Genomic DNA, 19505 nt, shown 5'->3' on the forward strand with positions numbered 1-19505 from the left:
AATATTCTTCGTTTCAAACACCCCTCGGGTTTTGGTTTAGCCCAGCCAGTAACGATGGCCCAATTGAGGCACAGGTGCTGATCCTGTGCATTTTGGGGGGGATTTTTCGTATTTTATATAAATTAATCTATAAGACAGCCACATCCTTAGTTGAGGTGACTTTTCAGTCCTTCACAAATACAAATATAACAATATAATTTTTAAAAAAAATCTAAAATAAAGGAACATTTAATCAAGATTCACAAAACAATGGAAAAATATTGAAAAGAAAAATATTAAATGAGGATATAAACAAATGTTCTTGAAAAGGGGAAGAGAATTACAAAAACACCAAGAATTTTTTGGAAGTTGACACAAGGTCAGATTGGACCTCCAGAACCTCAATGAGGGCCGGCCGGCCAAATTATGAAGTTTACAAGGACTGGCAAAGAGAATTGAAATGAAAAACACCAAATTTTAAGGACAACATACTTTATTCTCCCATGCAATGTTGCATAGAAAACACATTAGATGGATGAAAAATAAAGATTACAGTTCCTTGGACTTCGTCATTGTCGACATGAAAAGACTTGAAACTGATCCACCATGTGTTCCAAGCCCGAACAGGACGGTCGGTGTTCATCTGTCTGACACTCTTCTGTTGTGGGCCAGTACTCAACCCAGGTCTTCTCATCAAGCATGTACCAAAACCTGAAGAGTGGAAAACAACGAGCCAGAAACACAGGAGCTCATGATGAACTGATGTGAGAATAGATTATATATAGAGCAGAAAAGTCTGACTGCACGTACGTCTGTTCTTGGTCATCTCTGCGGATGTCTTGGGACGAGCCCATGATGAGATACGTTTTACCCTTTTGAAGACCTACAGCCCCTCTGCAGTGCTGATGGCTGAGGAACGAGCGCAGTTTACCCATAGGACCAACATCAGTGTTTCCTGCCATGATGACAGCACAGACCACTTCTTTTAATTCCATTTTAGAGACACGTAATGCCTTCCTGTTGGCACTACAGTCAATCGTTTGAGGAACTGCAGTTATGTCACCATAAGTCAACGGCTTTTTGCTTGACTAACTTAACAAAGGCTCGTGTGATGAGCTGCAAGAAGTGACTCGTGGAGAGATTTTAGGATTACTAACAGGAGATTTATTAAGATCCTCTCTCTTACACATGTAAAATAGATCCGTGGATAAAACTGGAGGTATAAAGACTGTTTGGCCTTTAAAAGACTAAAAATGTAAATAAAAAGGTATTGAAAGTTAAAGATACTCACCTTCTTTGATGACGTCCAGTATCCTCATAGCGTAAGTGTCTGTGGACAGATCAGCTACTGTCTCCTCCAGTTGTACTTTGTATGCTGTGTAAAAAGTGAGAGACTGATTTGTTGTGATATGTTCTTTCCCACATAGAGAGACACTTTCATAATTGGAGAGAAACAATTTTTTTTTGTTTGTTTTTTTACCAAACTCTGTTTTGTTGGTCAGTGTAGCCTCACAAATCTTAGCGCTTCGCTCATCATTGCTGATTTTGCCCTTCTTCTGCAGACTGCAGCTCCCTGGAAGCAAAAACATGAAGACGACGTGTGAATGTTCAGGTCTTCTGAGGTCAAAAAAGACAACCAGACAATGTTTTACTCTTCAGCTCACATCATCCAAACTGCTGAATCTCATTCACCTTTGGCGACGCATGTGCATTCACCACCTCTGCAGAACCACAGAGGCTGTCCGGCTCTCCTGTCTGGATGGTACAACTTCACGCATTTTGTTTCTGCTTCAAGAAAGAAAGCTCATAAGGGATAGCTTTGCGCTACTGAACCATGGCGACTCGTGACCCGGAGACTCACCATTATAGTATTCATAGACAGACACAGCCGCCGGCTGTAAGACGCCCACTTTGAGTGTCTGTCTGACCCTAAAACTGATTTCCTCCGGTCGTATGTGAGAAACCTGTGGAGCGACGGGGGAACCGGATGTTATTGAAGCAACACCGTGGTGAGGAGGGGAGATGAGGACGGTGACAAAGATGGCCGCACCTTGTCAAGATAGATGATGAGCGAGCCTCTTTCTGACAGCACGGTGTTCATCTCATATTTTGCAATGGTGTAGGCTCGTCCTTGAGACAACTGTGTGCACACACACATTTCTGCAGTTTTTATCTTGCGTCTATAAGATTATATGTCCTACATCCATTAAAGTAACACTAAGGAACTTTCAGTTTCCGTTGATTTTGGCGGCGCCAGTGGACAAAAGCGGTAGTGTTTTGCCTAAAGGAATACTACAGTTCCCATGAGGACTAGTGCGTGACGTCGTAAAATGCTGCTCCCGTGGCATGCTGTCAGACTGAACTCGCCTACATTTGTTTCCAATGGCTGTGTGAAGGACGGACAGCGACGAGGTAATGAATCTAATGGTGGCTAAACAATATTATATCATAATTTGACGCATGCCGTGTGCTGGGTTCCTACCACCCTCCTCACAGTTTCTTAGTCCAATTGAAAGCAATACTGACGCCCTCAGCCCGTGACAGAGGGGTCATTCAACCCGTTGTAAGTCGATGTATCATCACAAAAGATATTAAAATGTTTTATTAAGGTTGAAAAGTTCCTTAGTGTCGCTTTAACGCTCACAAACCTATACAAATTATGATTGCTCTGAATGTAAGCTGCAGAGTGAATCCACGTAGCGTAAAGCAGTGTGAGGCAGCCCTGCAGAGGACCTCTTTGGGGACGTGATCACAAATGGGGTCCAAGAGTTGGTCTGAGATTATAAAAACTTAGCAAGTACAATCTGGAGTTTGATTGGAGAAACTGGCTGAGAGAGTGGAGGGTCTGCAGTGTTTGGCTTCACTATAAACTTTTGACCATTCCACAGGCAATCTGGGGGGGAAGCAGATACTGACAGATATCCCAACAGTGTTGCACAGTGCAGCATTCAATACGCCAACTTTTAAACTTTACTCAATGTGGATGTTTTTGAAATTTCTCACCAGGTTCAAGTCGTCTGTATCCACAGTGAAGCCAGGCAATAATCCAATGTCCAAGATTGTCAAAGTGGAATCGCGCTCTTTGTCATTGTGCCTGTATAAAATGAAAAATAAGAGAGGAACTACAAAAAGTCAAACATGCTCACTTATCAATAGACTGATTTCAAACAAGCAGGACAAGAGGTGAGCTTCACTTACAAGACCTCTATTCTCAGCTGGAATACCTTCTCCTCAACATCCATTTTCTCTGAGAAAGGAAAGCAACAGATAACCGAAAACATCATAAACACAGGTAGGTTAACATATAGCAGAAACGGAAAGCAGCAGGTTACCTGGGATGAGCTCCACTGACATGTTGAACCTCTGACAGTCACTCTGTTTTTCTTGAGGCAGAGCATAGTACACGGACACCATCTGAAACAGATGGAAGAATAATGTAAATATTAACAACGTTCACAAAAGCTGGAAATTATATTGAGGAAACACAAAGCTGATATCTCACTTTTACTATAGCTGCTCCTGATCCTGTGGCTCTCACTGTCATGTTGTGGTTTATACCATTACTCTGTTGAGAATTTTAGATGTACACACACACACACACACACACACACACACACACACACACACACACACACACACACACACACACACACACACACACACAAAGAAAGGTTAGACGGCATCACAGGCATGTTTTCTGAGTGTGAATGGAGGAGTGTCCTTCCACCTTCAATGTTCTTGTGAGGTGGTGGTTTTCTCTGTTCACGTTGAACTTGTAAGGCTTCGGCTTGCCCGGCATAAAAATGTCCACGTTCAGGTGGTACTCTGGTTTTTCAGCATTGATCCAGTACTCTGATAGAGCCTGGTACACCATGAGTGTCGCCTGGAGAGAAAACAAGGAGGAAGAAAATGTGAGGCGAAGGCGATGAGTAAACAAAGAAAGTCCACTGAGGACAAAGAGTAGAGGAAGTTTTGTTGTACCTGGGTTGATCCATAGCCTCCGCCCACAAACTGCTGCTGGGTGAACCATCTCACTACAGGCCTGGCATCTTCAAAAGCCTTCATGAACAGAAGAGTAAAATTCAGGTTCCTCAGGTTTGGAACCACTGGTATAGAAGACAAATGAACAAGTGCAGCATTCATTTTGAACCGCGGCTCTGCCTGGCTCTCTGGGACTTTCTCCCGGTACTCTTCACCCTCGAGCGTGACAAAAACTCCAATATCCCCAAAAACCATTCACCATCAAACTCTGAGCTCAGGTTCGTTGCCTTCTCAGCCTATTGGTTTGCTTACCCGGGTCTTGACCAGAGCCAGGAGAGCGTACGCTGTGGCCTCCAGTGTGTATTGATGTCCCTTAGGTACAGGCCAGTGAGACAAATCTGAAAGACAAAAACACTGTAAACACTGTGCTCGACATGAAAGACGCCTCATCCAGCAGACTGATACACACTGTTCATGCATCAGTCTTTAAAAATGTTTTACCAAATTTAGCTATGATTTTAGGTCTAAAGTGGTGCGCTGATGTTTCATGCTTTTGTATTTGCTTATATTTAATACATCTGCAGCACTTACTGTGTTAATCCATTCACTAAATGATATTCTTGAAGAATTTCTATCCGACATGAAATCATCATTGAGAAATCATTGAGAACACAAAGAATACTATGACAAAGAAATGTTTGCAGGTTGTGTGTGAATATCTGCTTGGTACATTCCACTGTGAACACACCTGGGGAAACAAAACTGTAGAGCACCTCCCGGTTGAGTTTGCCTTCGTTGGCCAGCGCGTAGGAAGTCATGGCGACGGCGTAAGGATTGGTGAGGCTGTCCAGGCGCCTCTCCAGGTAACTCACTGCTTTGTCTATACTGCCTGACAGACTCTGGAAAGATGGAGAAAGCAGTATAGACACGAGGTATTAAACACAAGCGTAGGGAAACAGGCAACAGGGTTGCGGGTTTGACCTCTTTCTCTCGTTTTGTCCATCTGAGAAGCGTAGCTGAGATTTATCATGAAATATTTGGGGTGGGGGATTTTATGTGTCTGTTTTCATCATATCTAAAAATGCATAAATAACTGCAATTTACAAGTTTAATGGAAATAGATGAAGTAAGTTAATAAAATAAAAATATAAGAGAAGAGAGCGCATGCTGGTGGCATCCTCACGTTGACGGTGGCAGCACATAGCGGCCGTGATTCCTGCATGGCGATCAGTTTGAAGGCCGTCATGGAGGCTTCTGTATCACTTCCCTTTACGTCTCCCTACGCAGACAGAATCCCAGTCATATTTACGATGCCCACATCAATGTGACTTTAAAAGATGAATCTGTTCTAGCTTTGTTATTCATCTCAGAGGGAAAATTTAAAGGATTCACAATAATTTCACTCACAGTCATTTCTGCGTGGAGCACGGTTCCAACTTCTCTAAACATGCCGTCGGGCTGCTGCGTGTTGAGGATTAAATACTTGATGGCATCACAGATCACTTCTTCCTGCACCGCCACCAGACTATGGGCCATGGTAAACACCTTAGCAACATAGGCTGTCAGCCTTAAAGAGGAGAGAATGTCTTATTTTATTTAATTTGGAATTACGTGTGTTCAGTATATTTGTGTAATGGAGGTGCACAGGTCAAGGTTTTGAATGAAAGATGGAGATATGGAAGTCTCACTGTGGTGTGTTTAAGTCACATCGAGATGACGTCATGCCGTCAGTTTTGAAGGCGCTGTTCTTGCTTTATGTATGCCAAATAAAATGGGTGATCATCGGCTTCCTCTCCTCCCTGTTTGCCTGCTGGGGTGTACCTGACACCAACACCATGGATAACAGCTGATTTTGCAGCTTTCATGGCAGGGAGGGGGATAAAACACATCAGAACTGTGATGTACCACGCTCCAATCTGCACTGCTGCAGGTCACATCACATCTAAGACCGGTCACTTTTCGCCTGAACGACGGTTCACGCTGGCATGCCAGTTGCCTCCGACGGGTGGCGTCACCATCACCGTCTGATCAGCTGACTGTCTCGGATTCCCTCAACACCGATAAGGTCTGGGACCCTCCATGAGCACAGGTGGAGACTTCAGTGAGGCAATCCTGTGAGTTGGCCGTGCCGCCTGAGCCTGTGCATCCAGGACCTCAATGACTATATCACTGACTTTTAAACCTAAGCTTAGTTTAATGGCCAGTGAATAGGAACCAGAATAATCCACAGGGTAACCGGAAGGTAAATCGGTAGTCTGGTCCCGTTTTTTTTTTTTTTTTGTTCATGCACCAAATTGTTATTGCACTTTATTGTTCATATGTGTGTTCAGACATTTTCAAAGGGGGAGGGTAAACGTGGTGTGATCACTATTCTGGATATAATTCTCACCAGGAGCTGCTCGGACGATTCGCCCAGGAGACAAAAGACCCATCCTTTTTACGGTAAGTCAACTCCCGATAGTAGCCTGGACAAAAAGAAATGCAGCTTTTTCAATATCTCTTATCAAATGTGTGTAGTTTTACTTCTACGGCGGCATAGTTACAGTCATTTGCATGCTGCGTGATTTATAATGTATGTGTGCTAGACTGAGTTACCAGTTTTGATGTATTTGAGGGCTTCATCACGTTTGTGAAAGCCGACAGCTTCCCACTGGTTAGTTCTGTCCAGATATATGGTTGCACTGACAGGATAAGTCATGTGGATCATGTTTGGCTCTCCAGGGCCCGAGGGCTGGTAGATCAGTGCGCCCATTTGCTTCCCACTGACGACGCTCTCCACAAGAGCTGAAACATCTTCTCTTCCTGCACAAACACATTAGCCACCTTTTATCAATGTTGCACAGACATGAGAGGAGATCAGACTGCCAATCTCACCGCATGACAGAACACAAGTACGATTTAGGAAACCTTCGTATCTGACCGGTATCAGCATACGAATGAGCGGCTATGATAAATACTTTGGCTGAAATGGATCAACATTGACATGCCACACCCTGATACATTCATGGTTCAGAGGCCCACTGAGGTCAAGCAGAGAGGAGACGGAACGAGTGAGCACTGTCCCGGCTGCTACCCCCACCCCCGCCCCCACGTGCAGAGAGCGTCCCACTCCCGTTTATTTTTTTTATGCTCGTCACACAAAGGTTTTTTTCTGTCTTTTTGCTTCTGCCATCCATGAGCACCTAGGCGTTGCTAAAGGCCTATTCATACTCCACAAGAACAAGAACAAAGTTCGGCAAGGGAGGCGGTGCGAGAACAAAATGACGTCATTTTGTTCTCGCACCGCCTCCTTGCCGAACAAATTTCGGCAGCCTCGCGCCCTCCTCCTGTCAGAACTTTGTTCGGCTGGGTGAACGAGAAGTCTTCTCTGATTGGTCAGATTTTCCTGCTTCACCTCGACACTCCCACTTATTGTCACAGCGGAGCTGAATGAAGAGACGGTATTGAACGGAGCAGAAAGCTCCAAGTTTTTCAACAATCCCTCATAAAGTCAGCTGATTTCGTCTTTAGAATGATTTAACTGTCCAGGTATATGATTACATTACTTGTACCTCTTTCTGTTTAACAAAATGTTACCACTGTTCAACGGAGAACTACATTGAAAATTATTCTGGACTCAGATCATGTTTAAACTGATTTTATTTAATGACTGAAGTGAACACATTTCCAAAAGATGGATTTCACGACTCTGATAATCTTCAACCATAATGGCTTTATTATATATTGCCAATTAAGAACCACAAACACATTTCTCCGGGAAAAAAAATAAACACAACTTGCATAGTCCTCACATCTCTCCCAAAAAAATTTGAACCAGAATTTAAAAAACCGATATATTTCTGAATGAAACATTTTTAAAAGACATGTCAGAAATTATTCACATCGATTGCTGTATTTTTTTGTGTTTATTGTAATTAAAAAAATAACACAAAAATATACATAAAAGAAAATAATACAATACAAGAATGAATGAAAAAGGAGCAGAAAGAAGAAAAACTTGTAATGTCTGCCCCTTCTTTCATCATATCATATTTTCCCAATATTTACAAACACCGTCATCTTTTTCACCTGATTTTACACTAGTTACATTTATTTAAATATTTTTGTTGGATTCTTGATTTTAAAATGAATTAATAACAGCCCCTATAATTCCCTCCTGCCAGGCTCCCGTCCTGGAGGAGTCTGGAAAACTCCAGAAAGTCATTTCTTGAGATGATCAGAGTCCCGACAGTTTCTCTCTGGTCCTGGAGGTTGCTGGTTCCTCCACCCTCTGATTCCTACACCTTGTACACTGCCACAGGAGCAGCAGTGCAGGTGGAGTTGGTGGATGTATCTCATGGGTGGTGCAGCAGCTGCATCTGTACAGATCATGAAAAAAATCATTTTCAATGCCTTGTCTGTTAAAGAGCCTTTTCTTCAGCGTGCCACTGGATCTAGAGGATCAATAAAACACAAGTTGTCTTAATACCTGATGATTTGATGGTCAAAGCAGGAGCAAAAAATCTTGTAGAAATTGAAATATAGTCAGAATTATTTTTATAATGATGTATAAATGACATGATGTAAATATATATATATATATATATATATATATATATATATATATATATATATATATATATATATATATATATATATATATATATATATATATATATACAGGACTGTCTCAGAAAATTAGAATATTGTGATAAAGTTCTTTATTTTCTGAAATGCAATTAAAAAAACAAAAATGTCATACATTCTGGATTCATTACAAATCAACTGAAATATTTCAAGCCTTTTTTTATTTTAATATTGCTGATTATGATGATGTAAAAATAAAATGATACAAAAATTCATATATATATATATATATATATATATATATATATATATATATATATATATATATATGTATATATATGTGTATGTGTGTGTGTATATATGTGTATATATATATATATATATATATATATATATATATATATATATATATATATATATATATATATGAGTATAAATTAATATTGGTGGAGCAGCGCGTATGTGTCCGCTATTGTAACAAGTGTGGCTCCTCAACAGACTCTGAAAAACAGTTTAGACACTTATTACTTCTATTAAGTTTTTTTTTTTTTTTTTTTTTTTGGGGGGGGGCAAAATTATTACTGGCAAAATAGATGAAAATTGAAATATTTAATGATGAAAGAACAACAGAGAAACTGATGAAGCTCTCACGATCAAATCTGCAGCTCTCTGATCTGTTTACCATCCAACAACCTGCCTTGCCTGCAGCCAAAAATAAATAAATAAACTTTTACAGCTTTTGCAGAACAAAATGGGCTTATTTCTATTTATTTTATGTACAAACAAGGGAGTAATTGATCAACAATACCTGAATGAGGACGGTGAAGTGGTGAATTCTGTTGAACCAGGAGTCTGGAGTCCTCTTTTCTTCATCTGCTCATGGAAGGCAAGCTTCAATAAGTAATCCTTCACCAATTCTTCCATAAAAACGCCACTGTTACACTATCCAGCCATGGAGAGTTGCTGGAAAAAGTTGCTGGAGAAGCAGAGCCAGCACTGAGGGGGGCGTGGCCTCAGAGGGGCGTGGCCTTTGAGTTCTTGCTTCTGCTGGAGTATGAAATGTCACCAGGCAGCCGAACTTTCTTCGGCAGCTTGATGACGTCATCCTGCCGAACTTTGTTCTTGTTCTTGTGGAGTATGTAGGGGCCTTAACGCTAGCGAGGGTTTCATGTTTATTTTACGCGCTTTTATACTTGTACTCTCATATGAGTGCCGTAAAGCAGGTTTGTTCTCGAGAGAGGTACTCGGGTCCGCTCCTCTGAAAGTTGCAAGTGCTGTTTTCAGAACACAAACACCGGGGGGAGTGGAGGCACCGGTGAATCACCATGCCAAGAGCGATCAAAGAGGCCTTTCCCAGACATAGATCTGTGGAGACTGTTGTACCAGGTAATGATCAGCAGTTTTCAAAACAACTGTTCAGTTTGCCAAGCACAGTCAGTTCACTCACACCATGAACAGCCCATGTTACCCACAAGCCAACGAGGAAGCTGAACGTGCGGTTCATACCATTAAAGATTTGTGGAAAAAAGACAAGGGCCACAGCTGAGCGCTGCTTGCATACAGAGCCACTCCACTGGAGCACGAGTTCTCTCTAGGGAGAAACCCACGCAGCTCCCGTCCCCAAATAACATCCAAACTGGATCCGAAATGGTCAGATCTTCAGTTTTTTCACAAGAAGGATGAGGAAGGAAGGCGTCAGCAGGCAAAACACGACAATGGGAGACACCGCTACAGACCCCTCCCAGAACTCACATCTGAACAGAAAGTTTGGATTACCACAGACAGATCTGTAGGGTCAGTCATCGAGCCTGCAAATGCTCCAAGATCATATGTGGTGGAGACTGAAAGAGTTCTTCTTCGGAGAAACAGGAATCATCTTCGGCCTACAGGGACTGTTACCGGCTCCTGTGCACCAGCTAACTGAGTTCTCTGCTCTGAGTTCTCCGACCCACTCATGACGCCAACCCCGGACTGCTTCCTCAAGGATACTGATCTGATCTCAGCCTCTCTCACTCCTCGAGGCTATCGACGAGCTCTCAAAGGATCCAAGGAACACTGTTCTCGCTCCACTCATCTTGGATCAAAATAAATCTGCCAATCAATACCACTTCCATCTCCTCTTTGCTGCCTGCTCCTGAGTCTCTCACCTAGCCATAATGGAGAGAAGAAAAAGTATGTCTTGAGCTAAAAGGAGGAGGTGTAGCAGTAGGACTACTATTCCCCCTGATGCTTAGTTCCCAGAATGCTTTGCGTAAGGTAACGTGTTGGTAGAGGCTATTGATAATGGAGTAAAGAACTATTTACATCCGAGATGACCTTTCCTGTGGAGTCACTATACAGCTAGTGCCATACCTGGCCCAGGCATAGATCTTAACCATGACAAACATCAAAAATATATATTTACATATGAAGGCTGTCAAAAGATTAATTACGCAATGCACGAGCAGTGGGGAAGCATGGCCAGCTATGGGCCGTCCCGGGGCGCATGAAATTCGGGTTGGCAACGCAGATATAAAATACGAAATGCTAACATCCCTGTAGGAGCCATAATATAGTGAATGAATGTGTCATCTGATGTTTGGGGTTACTATGGCAACGCACGGGGGCTTGAGTCACGTGATGCATGCAGTTATTGACAGGTAGCTACAAAAAGGACGTGTTTGCCTGCAGTCAGCTGGAGAGAGGAGAGCGGGTTGTTCACCGCATGTTGTTTTGTTAGCGTATGTTCGTATGTAACGCATTAGTTAGCGCATGTCGCTTCCTTTGTGCAGCTACCCTAAGCGCCACACTGCTTCAGTCTGCATGTTTTATGTTGAGTTGCAACATTGTACCAGAACCCATCGAGTGTGAGCGTAATCAAACCACCAAACTGCATCCCGAGTATTGGTGTGCTTCCTGGATGAGTCGGCAGCGCGTCAGATAAATACTGGACCCTAAACTTTCCTTTCAGGTGACAAGGTTGGTCTTTCAAGTCGTCACAATCCCCATGAGATCAGAACATGTCAACCTGATAACATCATTCAGACTGGAGCCTTCGACCATGTTGACTAGTCTGCAGTCAGTTTCCAACCATTTAGTGATCGCTTTATCCAGCTTATTCCACGTACTTCCATCCACGCAACTGCAGCGACTCTAACAATCGAAAATGGTACTCCCTCGACTGTGGTATGTCGGCTGCACCTGGGTGTTTACTGTGGCGGCGGTTGCTCAAAGTCGACGTACTTCACTGGTAGTTAAACTCCTCTTGACCAAGTTTTCATTTTGTCTTGCAAACTGAACCATTTTTTAAAGCGCAACAAATCCCTCAGAAGTCCATGAGCACCCTTTGAGATTGAAGTGGTGCGCAGTTACAGGTACCCGGGAGTCCATTTGGACGGTAAACTGGACTGGTCCGTACAGGCAGACGCCGTGTACAAGAAAGGACAGACTCGGCCTTGCGTTCTGCGTAGGCTAAGATCTTTGACCTGTGCAGTGAGATGCTTTACATCTGTTATCAGTCTGTGGTGGCTAGTGCGTTGTTCTTTGGGGTTGTTTGTTGGGGGTGCAATATGACCCAGAGGGACAGTTACCGGCTGGATAAGCTGATTAAGAAGGTTGTGTCTGTGTTGGGGAGGAAGGTGGACTCAGTGGGAGTGATGCTCAAAAGGAGAATGAGGGCTGTAAAGCAGAGCATCCTAGGAAACACAAAACACCCACTGCATGCGACACTATCCGCTCAGGAAAGTCAGCGCAGTAAAAGGTTTCTTTGTATGAGCAGCAGGATGGAGCGTTTTAGAAAATCACTTGTTCCCTCTGCTATAAGACTGCATAACAACTCTGAACATGTGCATTTTACTACCATTGCTGGTGACTTTTAATCTGTCCCTTTTATATGTTTGTCTGTATGAGTCTTTTATGTGTATAAAATGTGTCACTAATGTGTCACACCTGAATTTCTCCTATGGGGCATTACTAAAGTATTCATCTATCTAACTCTATCATCTTCTTTTCATCATCACACTAAGTTTACTGCAGAAAGCGCTTCAAAATATAGCGCTACAGTCAGAGGAGCCGACTACGGATATGGCGCTGGTGTCGCTCAAAAAACAGTCACTGACACGCACCGGTGTACTACAGAAAATAAGGGTGGGGGCTTTGGTGAAAGGTCAATTGGAATATATATTATAAATATTATATATATAATATTGATTTGTCTTACCTGTGATAAAGATGTGTGTGCTCTCAATTGAGTGTGGAATCATATCCTTTCTGGGAATTTGACTGTTGAGAATTTCTTCTTGTATTCCACCTGAATGGAAAAGTAGTGGTTGGATAGGGAAAATGACAAGTGAAAATAAATGGTTTCAGTGAATTTAATTAACTCAACCACACCTTCAGGGTCCAGAGTGATGATCTTAGAACTCCTAACAAGTACACCTCCAGGCTAGAAAAACAACAAGGACATTAAAGAGCACCATGGATGTTATGGGTCAAATCAAGGCCAACCTGCCCCGTAATGGATAACCTCAAGGTGTTGTGTGAATTTTAACAAATGAGCTGCTGCACACAGAGCTGTGCTGTTGTGAACATCCTTGTAAAAACACATCTTTCTTTCCCTCGAAATAATAACTTGCAAATTGCTCTTTGCAGCTGTAGCTTCTTCGTTGTTGTTAAAGAAAGCATGAGATCAACTTCCCAACTTTCAAAAATAACTTTCTGAAAGAATAAATGTCCTGAGTTCTGTGGAGGACTCTGTGGAGATGAGAAAGAACTTGTGTCGGTGTCTCTCACCACCACCCGTAGCCACTTCATGATACCGTCACTGAGCGAGGAGTCCTTGACAGCTGCTTTGACCTCAATCTGGACCTCTCCCTCCCTCATGGGGACAATGATGAACGGCACCGATAGTGTGGTTTGGGGTCCAACGTTGACCTCCTGTCGATATGGCCCATGTTTGAACGCTGCACTGCACACGTGCTGCGTCTCCATCAGATCCACTCGCACCTGGAAAGCAACACAAAGACAAACATGAGTGTGAAAATCCCCACAAGTGGATCAGGCCGCTGATCTGACCTGTGCACGGAAAAGGCTGAGGACACTAAAACTGTATGTAGCCGGTTCAGGTCCCATCACTGGTATTTTAAGATGCTTTAAATAATTATGTCTTCAGTATATTGAGAGTGTTGAGGTGCATGTGTTTACCTTTAACTTGATTTGTGTCTCTGTAAAGTTACTTGTAACATATCATATATATCACATATGCAAAAAAAAAAAAATTTTTTTAGTGACTGAAAAGCAATTGTGACAGAAATGATGACAGTTTTGTACCAAAATCAGCAAAATAATTGATTTCTTTTAAAGTCTCACTGGAAAAATAAATATACCTTATGAAATAATAGTAACGCTTTTGTTTTAGAAAATCGAGCTGAAACATACAGTGATAGCATCGGGAGAGTAGTTGTGGAGGATGGCCTTGATCTCCAGCAGCTCTCCTCGGACAGCGGAATAAGGCAGCCTGAGGTCGATGAAGAACTCTTTCTGGACAATAACCTCCAACGGCTCTCCAACACAGATTCCTATAGGAGCGTGGAAGGAGGACAGCATGAAGGGTGTGAAAAGGAGGAGAGGCAAAGGTGAAACACGCTGCATTGTGAGTTGGGATTGTTCACCGTGAGTCCGCGACAGGCTGATCCCGGTGAACTGCCAGGTCGTGAAGGAGTCTGGCAGGGGAAAACTTTTCTCAACTGAAGTAAGTTTGCTGTGACACAGAGAACATGAAGCACTGCAGATTTAAGCGTGCGACTTTGGAAGTGAAAACTCTGGATGTGCATCGATTAGCTGCAGCGAACTCACCACGGTCCTCCAGCAGGACAGGCGGGCAGGTCGACATCAGTCCACAGCCAACTTTCAGGGAAGCTGCTGCGAGTAAAGATGTCAATATTGTCCACGTAACTGTCGTCGTCCTCCTCTCCTGAAGGGTTAACAAAATCCACGTCAGACAATGACCTCCTGCTGAGAAGTCGTCTCTCACTGTGAGCCAGTTTGAGACTGTCCTCCTGGTGGTCAGCTCGCTGTGTGGTCATCTCTCTGCAGCAGTCCAGAAAAGCCTCCACACAGGCGGGGCCGTCGACAATGTACTCGCTGCGTCTCTCACAGCTGTATGAAGGAGATGTTTCCCTCATACCATCCACGCAGCAGTCCTTCTGCTGCTCGCTCGATTTATATTTATCAACTGCAAATGAACAGTTTGTGCCAGTTAATATCTCTTCACCAATAATACAAAGACAGCAAAATTACAAGTGTGACTTCAAAAGAAAAGACTGAATTTGTAATAATTGAGTTATCATGAGCTGTGATTCTCACCTAAAGTGGTGGGACCCTCCATGAGAGGAGACGCTCGCTTCCGTCTCGCTGCCTGAGGTTCTGCACATTTCAGTTCTGAAAAGACACAAAGAAAAGAGAATCTTGAACACATGAGTGAGCAGTCAACAAAGGCCAATTCTAAAAAATACAATAAAATAAAAATACAAAATAAAGAGCCATGCTTTGTGGTTATTCATGTCTTGTGTTTAGGGTTGGGTTTTTTTTTTCAATTTGCTGTTTGTTAGGATATAATGCATATAATTCCAATGTCTTTTTAGAATGAGGGGGCACATCTACATCAGAGGGTTGGGGGGGTATGCATTGTTACCTAGTCTATGAGGAGTTTCTGAACCAGTGTTTGTCACAAACAGCAGCCCCGCATCGTAGAAAACTCCCATGCTGTCCTTCCCTCCGCCTGGTGTGCAGCCCGTGTCGTGGTTCTCCACTTTGTCCCACACCTGTGAGGAAAACACAAACTTTAGGCTTACAAAGAACAGAAGTAAGGTCTCAATCTACTGGAGGCTGCATTTTTTTATTTTTTTATTTACAAAATGAATGATTGAGATATTTCAAAACTTGTGCAAAACTTAATTATCCTGTCATGTCCAGCATGGAAGCAGTAGAATGGTGCTGCTGTTACATGCAGACAGAGTTGTTCTTCCAAGAGGAGCTCATAAGCATAAAGAGAGAACTTTAATGTTTCCCCATTTTAATGTTTCTGATTTTTAGTTTGACAAAGAATCGCATATGTTTAAAGGAGTTAAGCTCCTATTCTGAAACATTTTGTCCATCCATGGTAAGGTCCCAGTTAGCAGAAAGAATATTTATGGTCAGGAATTGTACAGTTACAGTGAGATATTTGTTCCTAAGTCCCAGGTGAATTGTGTTCAGATACTGCCCCCTGGTGACCGGACTTGATTTAGGTTTCATTTTTTGGGGGGTTTTCTTTTTATTTCTACATAAAGCACAGTCACAACGCAGCGCGATGGAAAGACAATTTCATCAGTGGTTTAGCCTGAAAGGATCTTTGTCCGTAAGTTATTGCATGTGATGGTGCTGTTATAATGTTTTACTAAGTGATGTTAAGTTGTATTTGTCAGCAGTTCAAGAGATGTTTTGGATAAGTGGTGAGTTAGCATGTATGTTGTTAGCTGCTAGCATGTGTGGCTGTCTGGTACATTATTACAGATATATTTTCCAATGGCTGTTAAAGAAATGCTGTTCTGTAAGGTCAAACCAATGCGATGCTTGAGATGTGTATAATTTTTTTATATGCAAGTGGCGCGGCAGGCGGGTTGCCGCTGCTGCCAGCTCGCGTCGCGGAAGTGCATTTGCACTTCATGGTACTAGGTGTGCTGCTTGCATGTTCAACCTTATTTTACACAGACACCACAGAAGAAGAAGGGTGCTGCAGCCGCTGCAGAAAAAGAGTGTGAGCCGGCAAGACGTGGTAATATGTTCAATGATGCGATGCACCATTTTTTCAGTAAAAGAGAAGAACTTAACGATCGTTTCCGCACATTTTATTTACGTCATATCAATTAAACTGTATCCAAGGAGCTTGTGTACTCAGAAGACCAATTTTCCTTGCGGATGGAACATGCGCAGAACAGTATTTCATGTCCGTTTCAACCCGGTTTTTAAAGATGAATATGAGCATATTCAGGGTTTTGCACGTGTTTACATGGCTGTGCACCATGCAATGTATTATTCCGGCAATATTCCAGTTAAGAAGGGTTTATTGCCTGCATGTACAGGTACTCAATATTGTTCAACGCATGGATGAGAAATCATTTTGATCTCGCGAGATCTCGTGACACGAGATCCCGTCCCATCCCTAATATATATATATATGTAAAACTGTGTTCTCACCACCCTGGCGGTATTGTGTCTGTCTCCTTCAAGCTCGGGTCCTCTACCAGAGGCCTGGGAGCCTGAGGGTTCTGCGCAGGATCTTAGTTGTTCCTAGGATTGCGCTCTTTTGAACAGAGATCTCAGATGTTGTTCTTGGTATCTGCTGGAGCCATCCTCCCAACTTGGGGGTTACTGCTCCCAGTGTCCCACTCACTACTGGTATCACTGTTGCCCTCACACCCCACACGCTCTCTATCTCTTCCCTCAAACCTTGGTATCTCTCCAGCTTCTCGTGCTCCTTTTTCCTGATGTTGCCATCACTTGGGATTGCTACATCTATCACCACAGCTGTCTTCTGCTGTTTATCCACCACCACTTTGTCTGGTTGATTGGCCATCACCTGCTTGTCAGTCTCGATCTGGAAGTCCCACAGGATCTTGGCTCAATTGTTCTCGACCACCTTTGGAGGTGTCTCCCATCTTGACCCTGGGTTCTCCAGTCCATAATCGGTACATATGTTCCTGTACACTATGCCCGCTACCTGGTTGTGCCATTCCACGTATGCCTTGCCTGCCAGCATCTTATACCCTGCTGTGATCTGCTGTACTGTCTCTGGGGCTTCTTTGCACAGTCTGCACCTGGGTTCTTGTTTGGTGTGGTAGATCCCAGCCTCTACTGATCTTGTGTTAAGGGCCTGCTTTTGTGCAGTCATGATTAGTGCCTCTGTGCTGTCCTTCAGTCCGACCTTTTCCAGCCACTGGTATGTTTTCCCAATGTCAGCCACTTCTTCAATCTGTCGGTGGTCCATGCCATGCAGGGCTATGTCTGTCCATGATAGCTCCTCTGGTTCCTCCTTACTGGGCTTTTGATGTCTGAGGCATTCACTTAGCAGATCATCACTGGGGGCCATCTTCTTGGTATACTCATGGAGGCTCTTGGTTTCCTCCTGGATCGTGGCTATGACAATCACTAGCCCTCGGCCCCCTTCCTTTCTCTTGGTGTATAGCCTCAGTATGCTGGACTTCGGGTGGAACCCTCCATGCATTGTAAGGAGCTTTCTTGTCTTGATATCAGTGGCTTGCATTTCTTCCAGTGGCCAGGATATTATGCCAGCAGGGTATCTGATTACTGGTATGGCCTGGATCTTAGTTTTGCCATTCAGCTGGCTCTTCAGGACTTGTCTTACTCTCTGTAGGTATTTGGCTGTGGCTGACTTTTGAGCTGCTGCCTCATGCTTACCATTTACCTGTGGGATCCCCAGGTACTTGTAGCTGTCCTGCACATCTGCTATGTTACCTTCACGTAATTCAACTTGTTCAGTTGTGATCACCTTCCCTCTTTTCGATACCATTTGTCCACACTTATCCAGTCCGAATGACATCCCAATGTCATTGTTGTATATCCTGCTGAGGTGAATCAGGGAGTCGATGTCACGCTCATTCTTGGCATACAGTTTGATGTCATCCATGTAGAGGAGGTGGCCGACAGTTGTTCCACTCTTGAACTGATATCCAAAGCCGCTGAGGGCTGAGGGGGTTCAGGCCTATGCAGAACAGCAGGGGGGACAGGGCATCACCTTGGTATATGCAGCATTTGATCCTCACCTGTGCCACTGGCTTTGAGTTGGCCTCTAGACTTGTCTTCCACAGCCCCATTGAGTTCTGAATGAAGCTCCTTGGAGTCCTGTTGATGTTGTACAGTTTCAAGCACTCCAGTATCCACGTGTGTGGCATTGAGTCATAGGCTTTCTTGTAATCAATCCAGGCAGTGCACAGGTTGGTCTTGCAGGCTCAGGCGATTGCCCTGTCAACCAGTAGCTGGTGTTTGGGCCCCCTGGTGTTATTGCCAATCCCTTTTTGTGCTTTACTCATGTACTGATCCATGTACCTACTTATCTTGGCCGCTATGATGCCTGACAGGAGTTTCCATGTGGTGCTGAGGCAGGTTATAGGCCGGTAGTTTGATGGTATTGATCCCTTCTGGGTGTCCTTCATGATGAGGACTGTCTGACCTTGGGTTAGCCACTCTGGGTGGGTCCCTGATATTAGCAGCTGGGTCATTTGTGCTGCAAGGCATTCATGGAGTGCAGTTAGCTTCTTAAGCCAGAAGGTGTCTTGCCTTTACATCTGCTGTTGTAATTACTACTGGCTCTTGTTCTGGGAGGTTGCTGTGCTCTGCCTGCAAGCCTGCCAGCCATTGGGCATTGGTTTTGTGTGGCACCTCTTTCTCCCAGATACTCTTCCAGTTTTGCTCAGTCTTACTACCCTGCCACTGAGAGTAGACCTTAGCTGGATTGTTGGAGAACACCCTGTTTATTCTCCTGGTCTCCACTTCTCTCGTGTATCTCTTTGGGCGGGTAGCTCGGGCTGTGAGTCTTTGCTTAGCAGTCTCCAGTGCCTCAGTTATTGACAGCTTTCTGTATTTCTTGGGCAGTTCTTTCTTGAGATTCACCCCTCTGCTTAGTTCTGTGAGAAAGCTGACTCCTCTCCATGTTGCCATGATTTTTGCTTCTGGCCTTCTTTTCCATGGAGGTTCTTGGTCACTCCAGCTACTCATGCTGTTCATTTTGTAGATCAGGGGTCGGCAACCTTTTGTCATGGAGTGCCAGTTTAAAATGTTCTCATCAATGTGTGTGCCATTATCAACCAAAATGCAAATTACAAAATCCAAAAAGATTTCCAACATACCTGGAAATTTATTCCATTCAGGTAAAGCACATACAATCATATCTTTAAAGATATTTTTTCTGTTGTTACCTCCAAAAAGTGCTTTCATAAACGTTG

At 43.5% G+C, this 19505-nt stretch overlaps 1 protein-coding gene across 1 annotated transcript in view; it reads right to left on the reverse strand.

The window, feature by feature from the left end:
- Positions 1 to 548: 548 nt before the first annotated feature.
- LOC115383663 (complement C3-like) overlaps positions 549 to 19505 on the reverse strand; it is a 42820-nt gene continuing 23863 nt past the window's right edge. The window contains exons 16-43 of the mRNA XM_030085799.1: positions 15197 to 15326; positions 14869 to 14943; positions 14537 to 14737; positions 14359 to 14476; positions 14175 to 14263; positions 13942 to 14081; positions 13297 to 13509; positions 12898 to 12949; positions 12725 to 12814; positions 6556 to 6762; positions 6350 to 6425; positions 5368 to 5527; positions 5144 to 5239; positions 4709 to 4859; positions 4273 to 4358; positions 3961 to 4038; positions 3707 to 3862; positions 3482 to 3544; positions 3312 to 3393; positions 3178 to 3226; positions 2983 to 3073; positions 2030 to 2119; positions 1841 to 1943; positions 1672 to 1764; positions 1460 to 1552; positions 1271 to 1354; positions 790 to 934; positions 549 to 690 (exon numbers count right to left, since the gene is read on the reverse strand). Coding sequence (XP_029941659.1) covers positions 549 to 690; positions 790 to 934; positions 1271 to 1354; positions 1460 to 1552; positions 1672 to 1764; positions 1841 to 1943; positions 2030 to 2119; positions 2983 to 3073; positions 3178 to 3226; positions 3312 to 3393; positions 3482 to 3544; positions 3707 to 3862; positions 3961 to 4038; positions 4273 to 4358; positions 4709 to 4859; positions 5144 to 5239; positions 5368 to 5527; positions 6350 to 6425; positions 6556 to 6762; positions 12725 to 12814; positions 12898 to 12949; positions 13297 to 13509; positions 13942 to 14081; positions 14175 to 14263; positions 14359 to 14476; positions 14537 to 14737; positions 14869 to 14943; positions 15197 to 15326 — 3153 coding nt within the window. The remainder of the gene's footprint in view (positions 691 to 789; positions 935 to 1270; positions 1355 to 1459; positions 1553 to 1671; positions 1765 to 1840; positions 1944 to 2029; positions 2120 to 2982; positions 3074 to 3177; positions 3227 to 3311; positions 3394 to 3481; positions 3545 to 3706; positions 3863 to 3960; positions 4039 to 4272; positions 4359 to 4708; positions 4860 to 5143; positions 5240 to 5367; positions 5528 to 6349; positions 6426 to 6555; positions 6763 to 12724; positions 12815 to 12897; positions 12950 to 13296; positions 13510 to 13941; positions 14082 to 14174; positions 14264 to 14358; positions 14477 to 14536; positions 14738 to 14868; positions 14944 to 15196; positions 15327 to 19505) is intronic.

This window comes from Salarias fasciatus, assembly GCF_902148845.1.
Source record: "Salarias fasciatus chromosome 23 unlocalized genomic scaffold, fSalaFa1.1 super_scaffold_20, whole genome shotgun sequence".
In the NCBI taxonomy this organism is placed as follows: Eukaryota; Metazoa; Chordata; class Actinopteri; order Blenniiformes; family Blenniidae; genus Salarias; species Salarias fasciatus.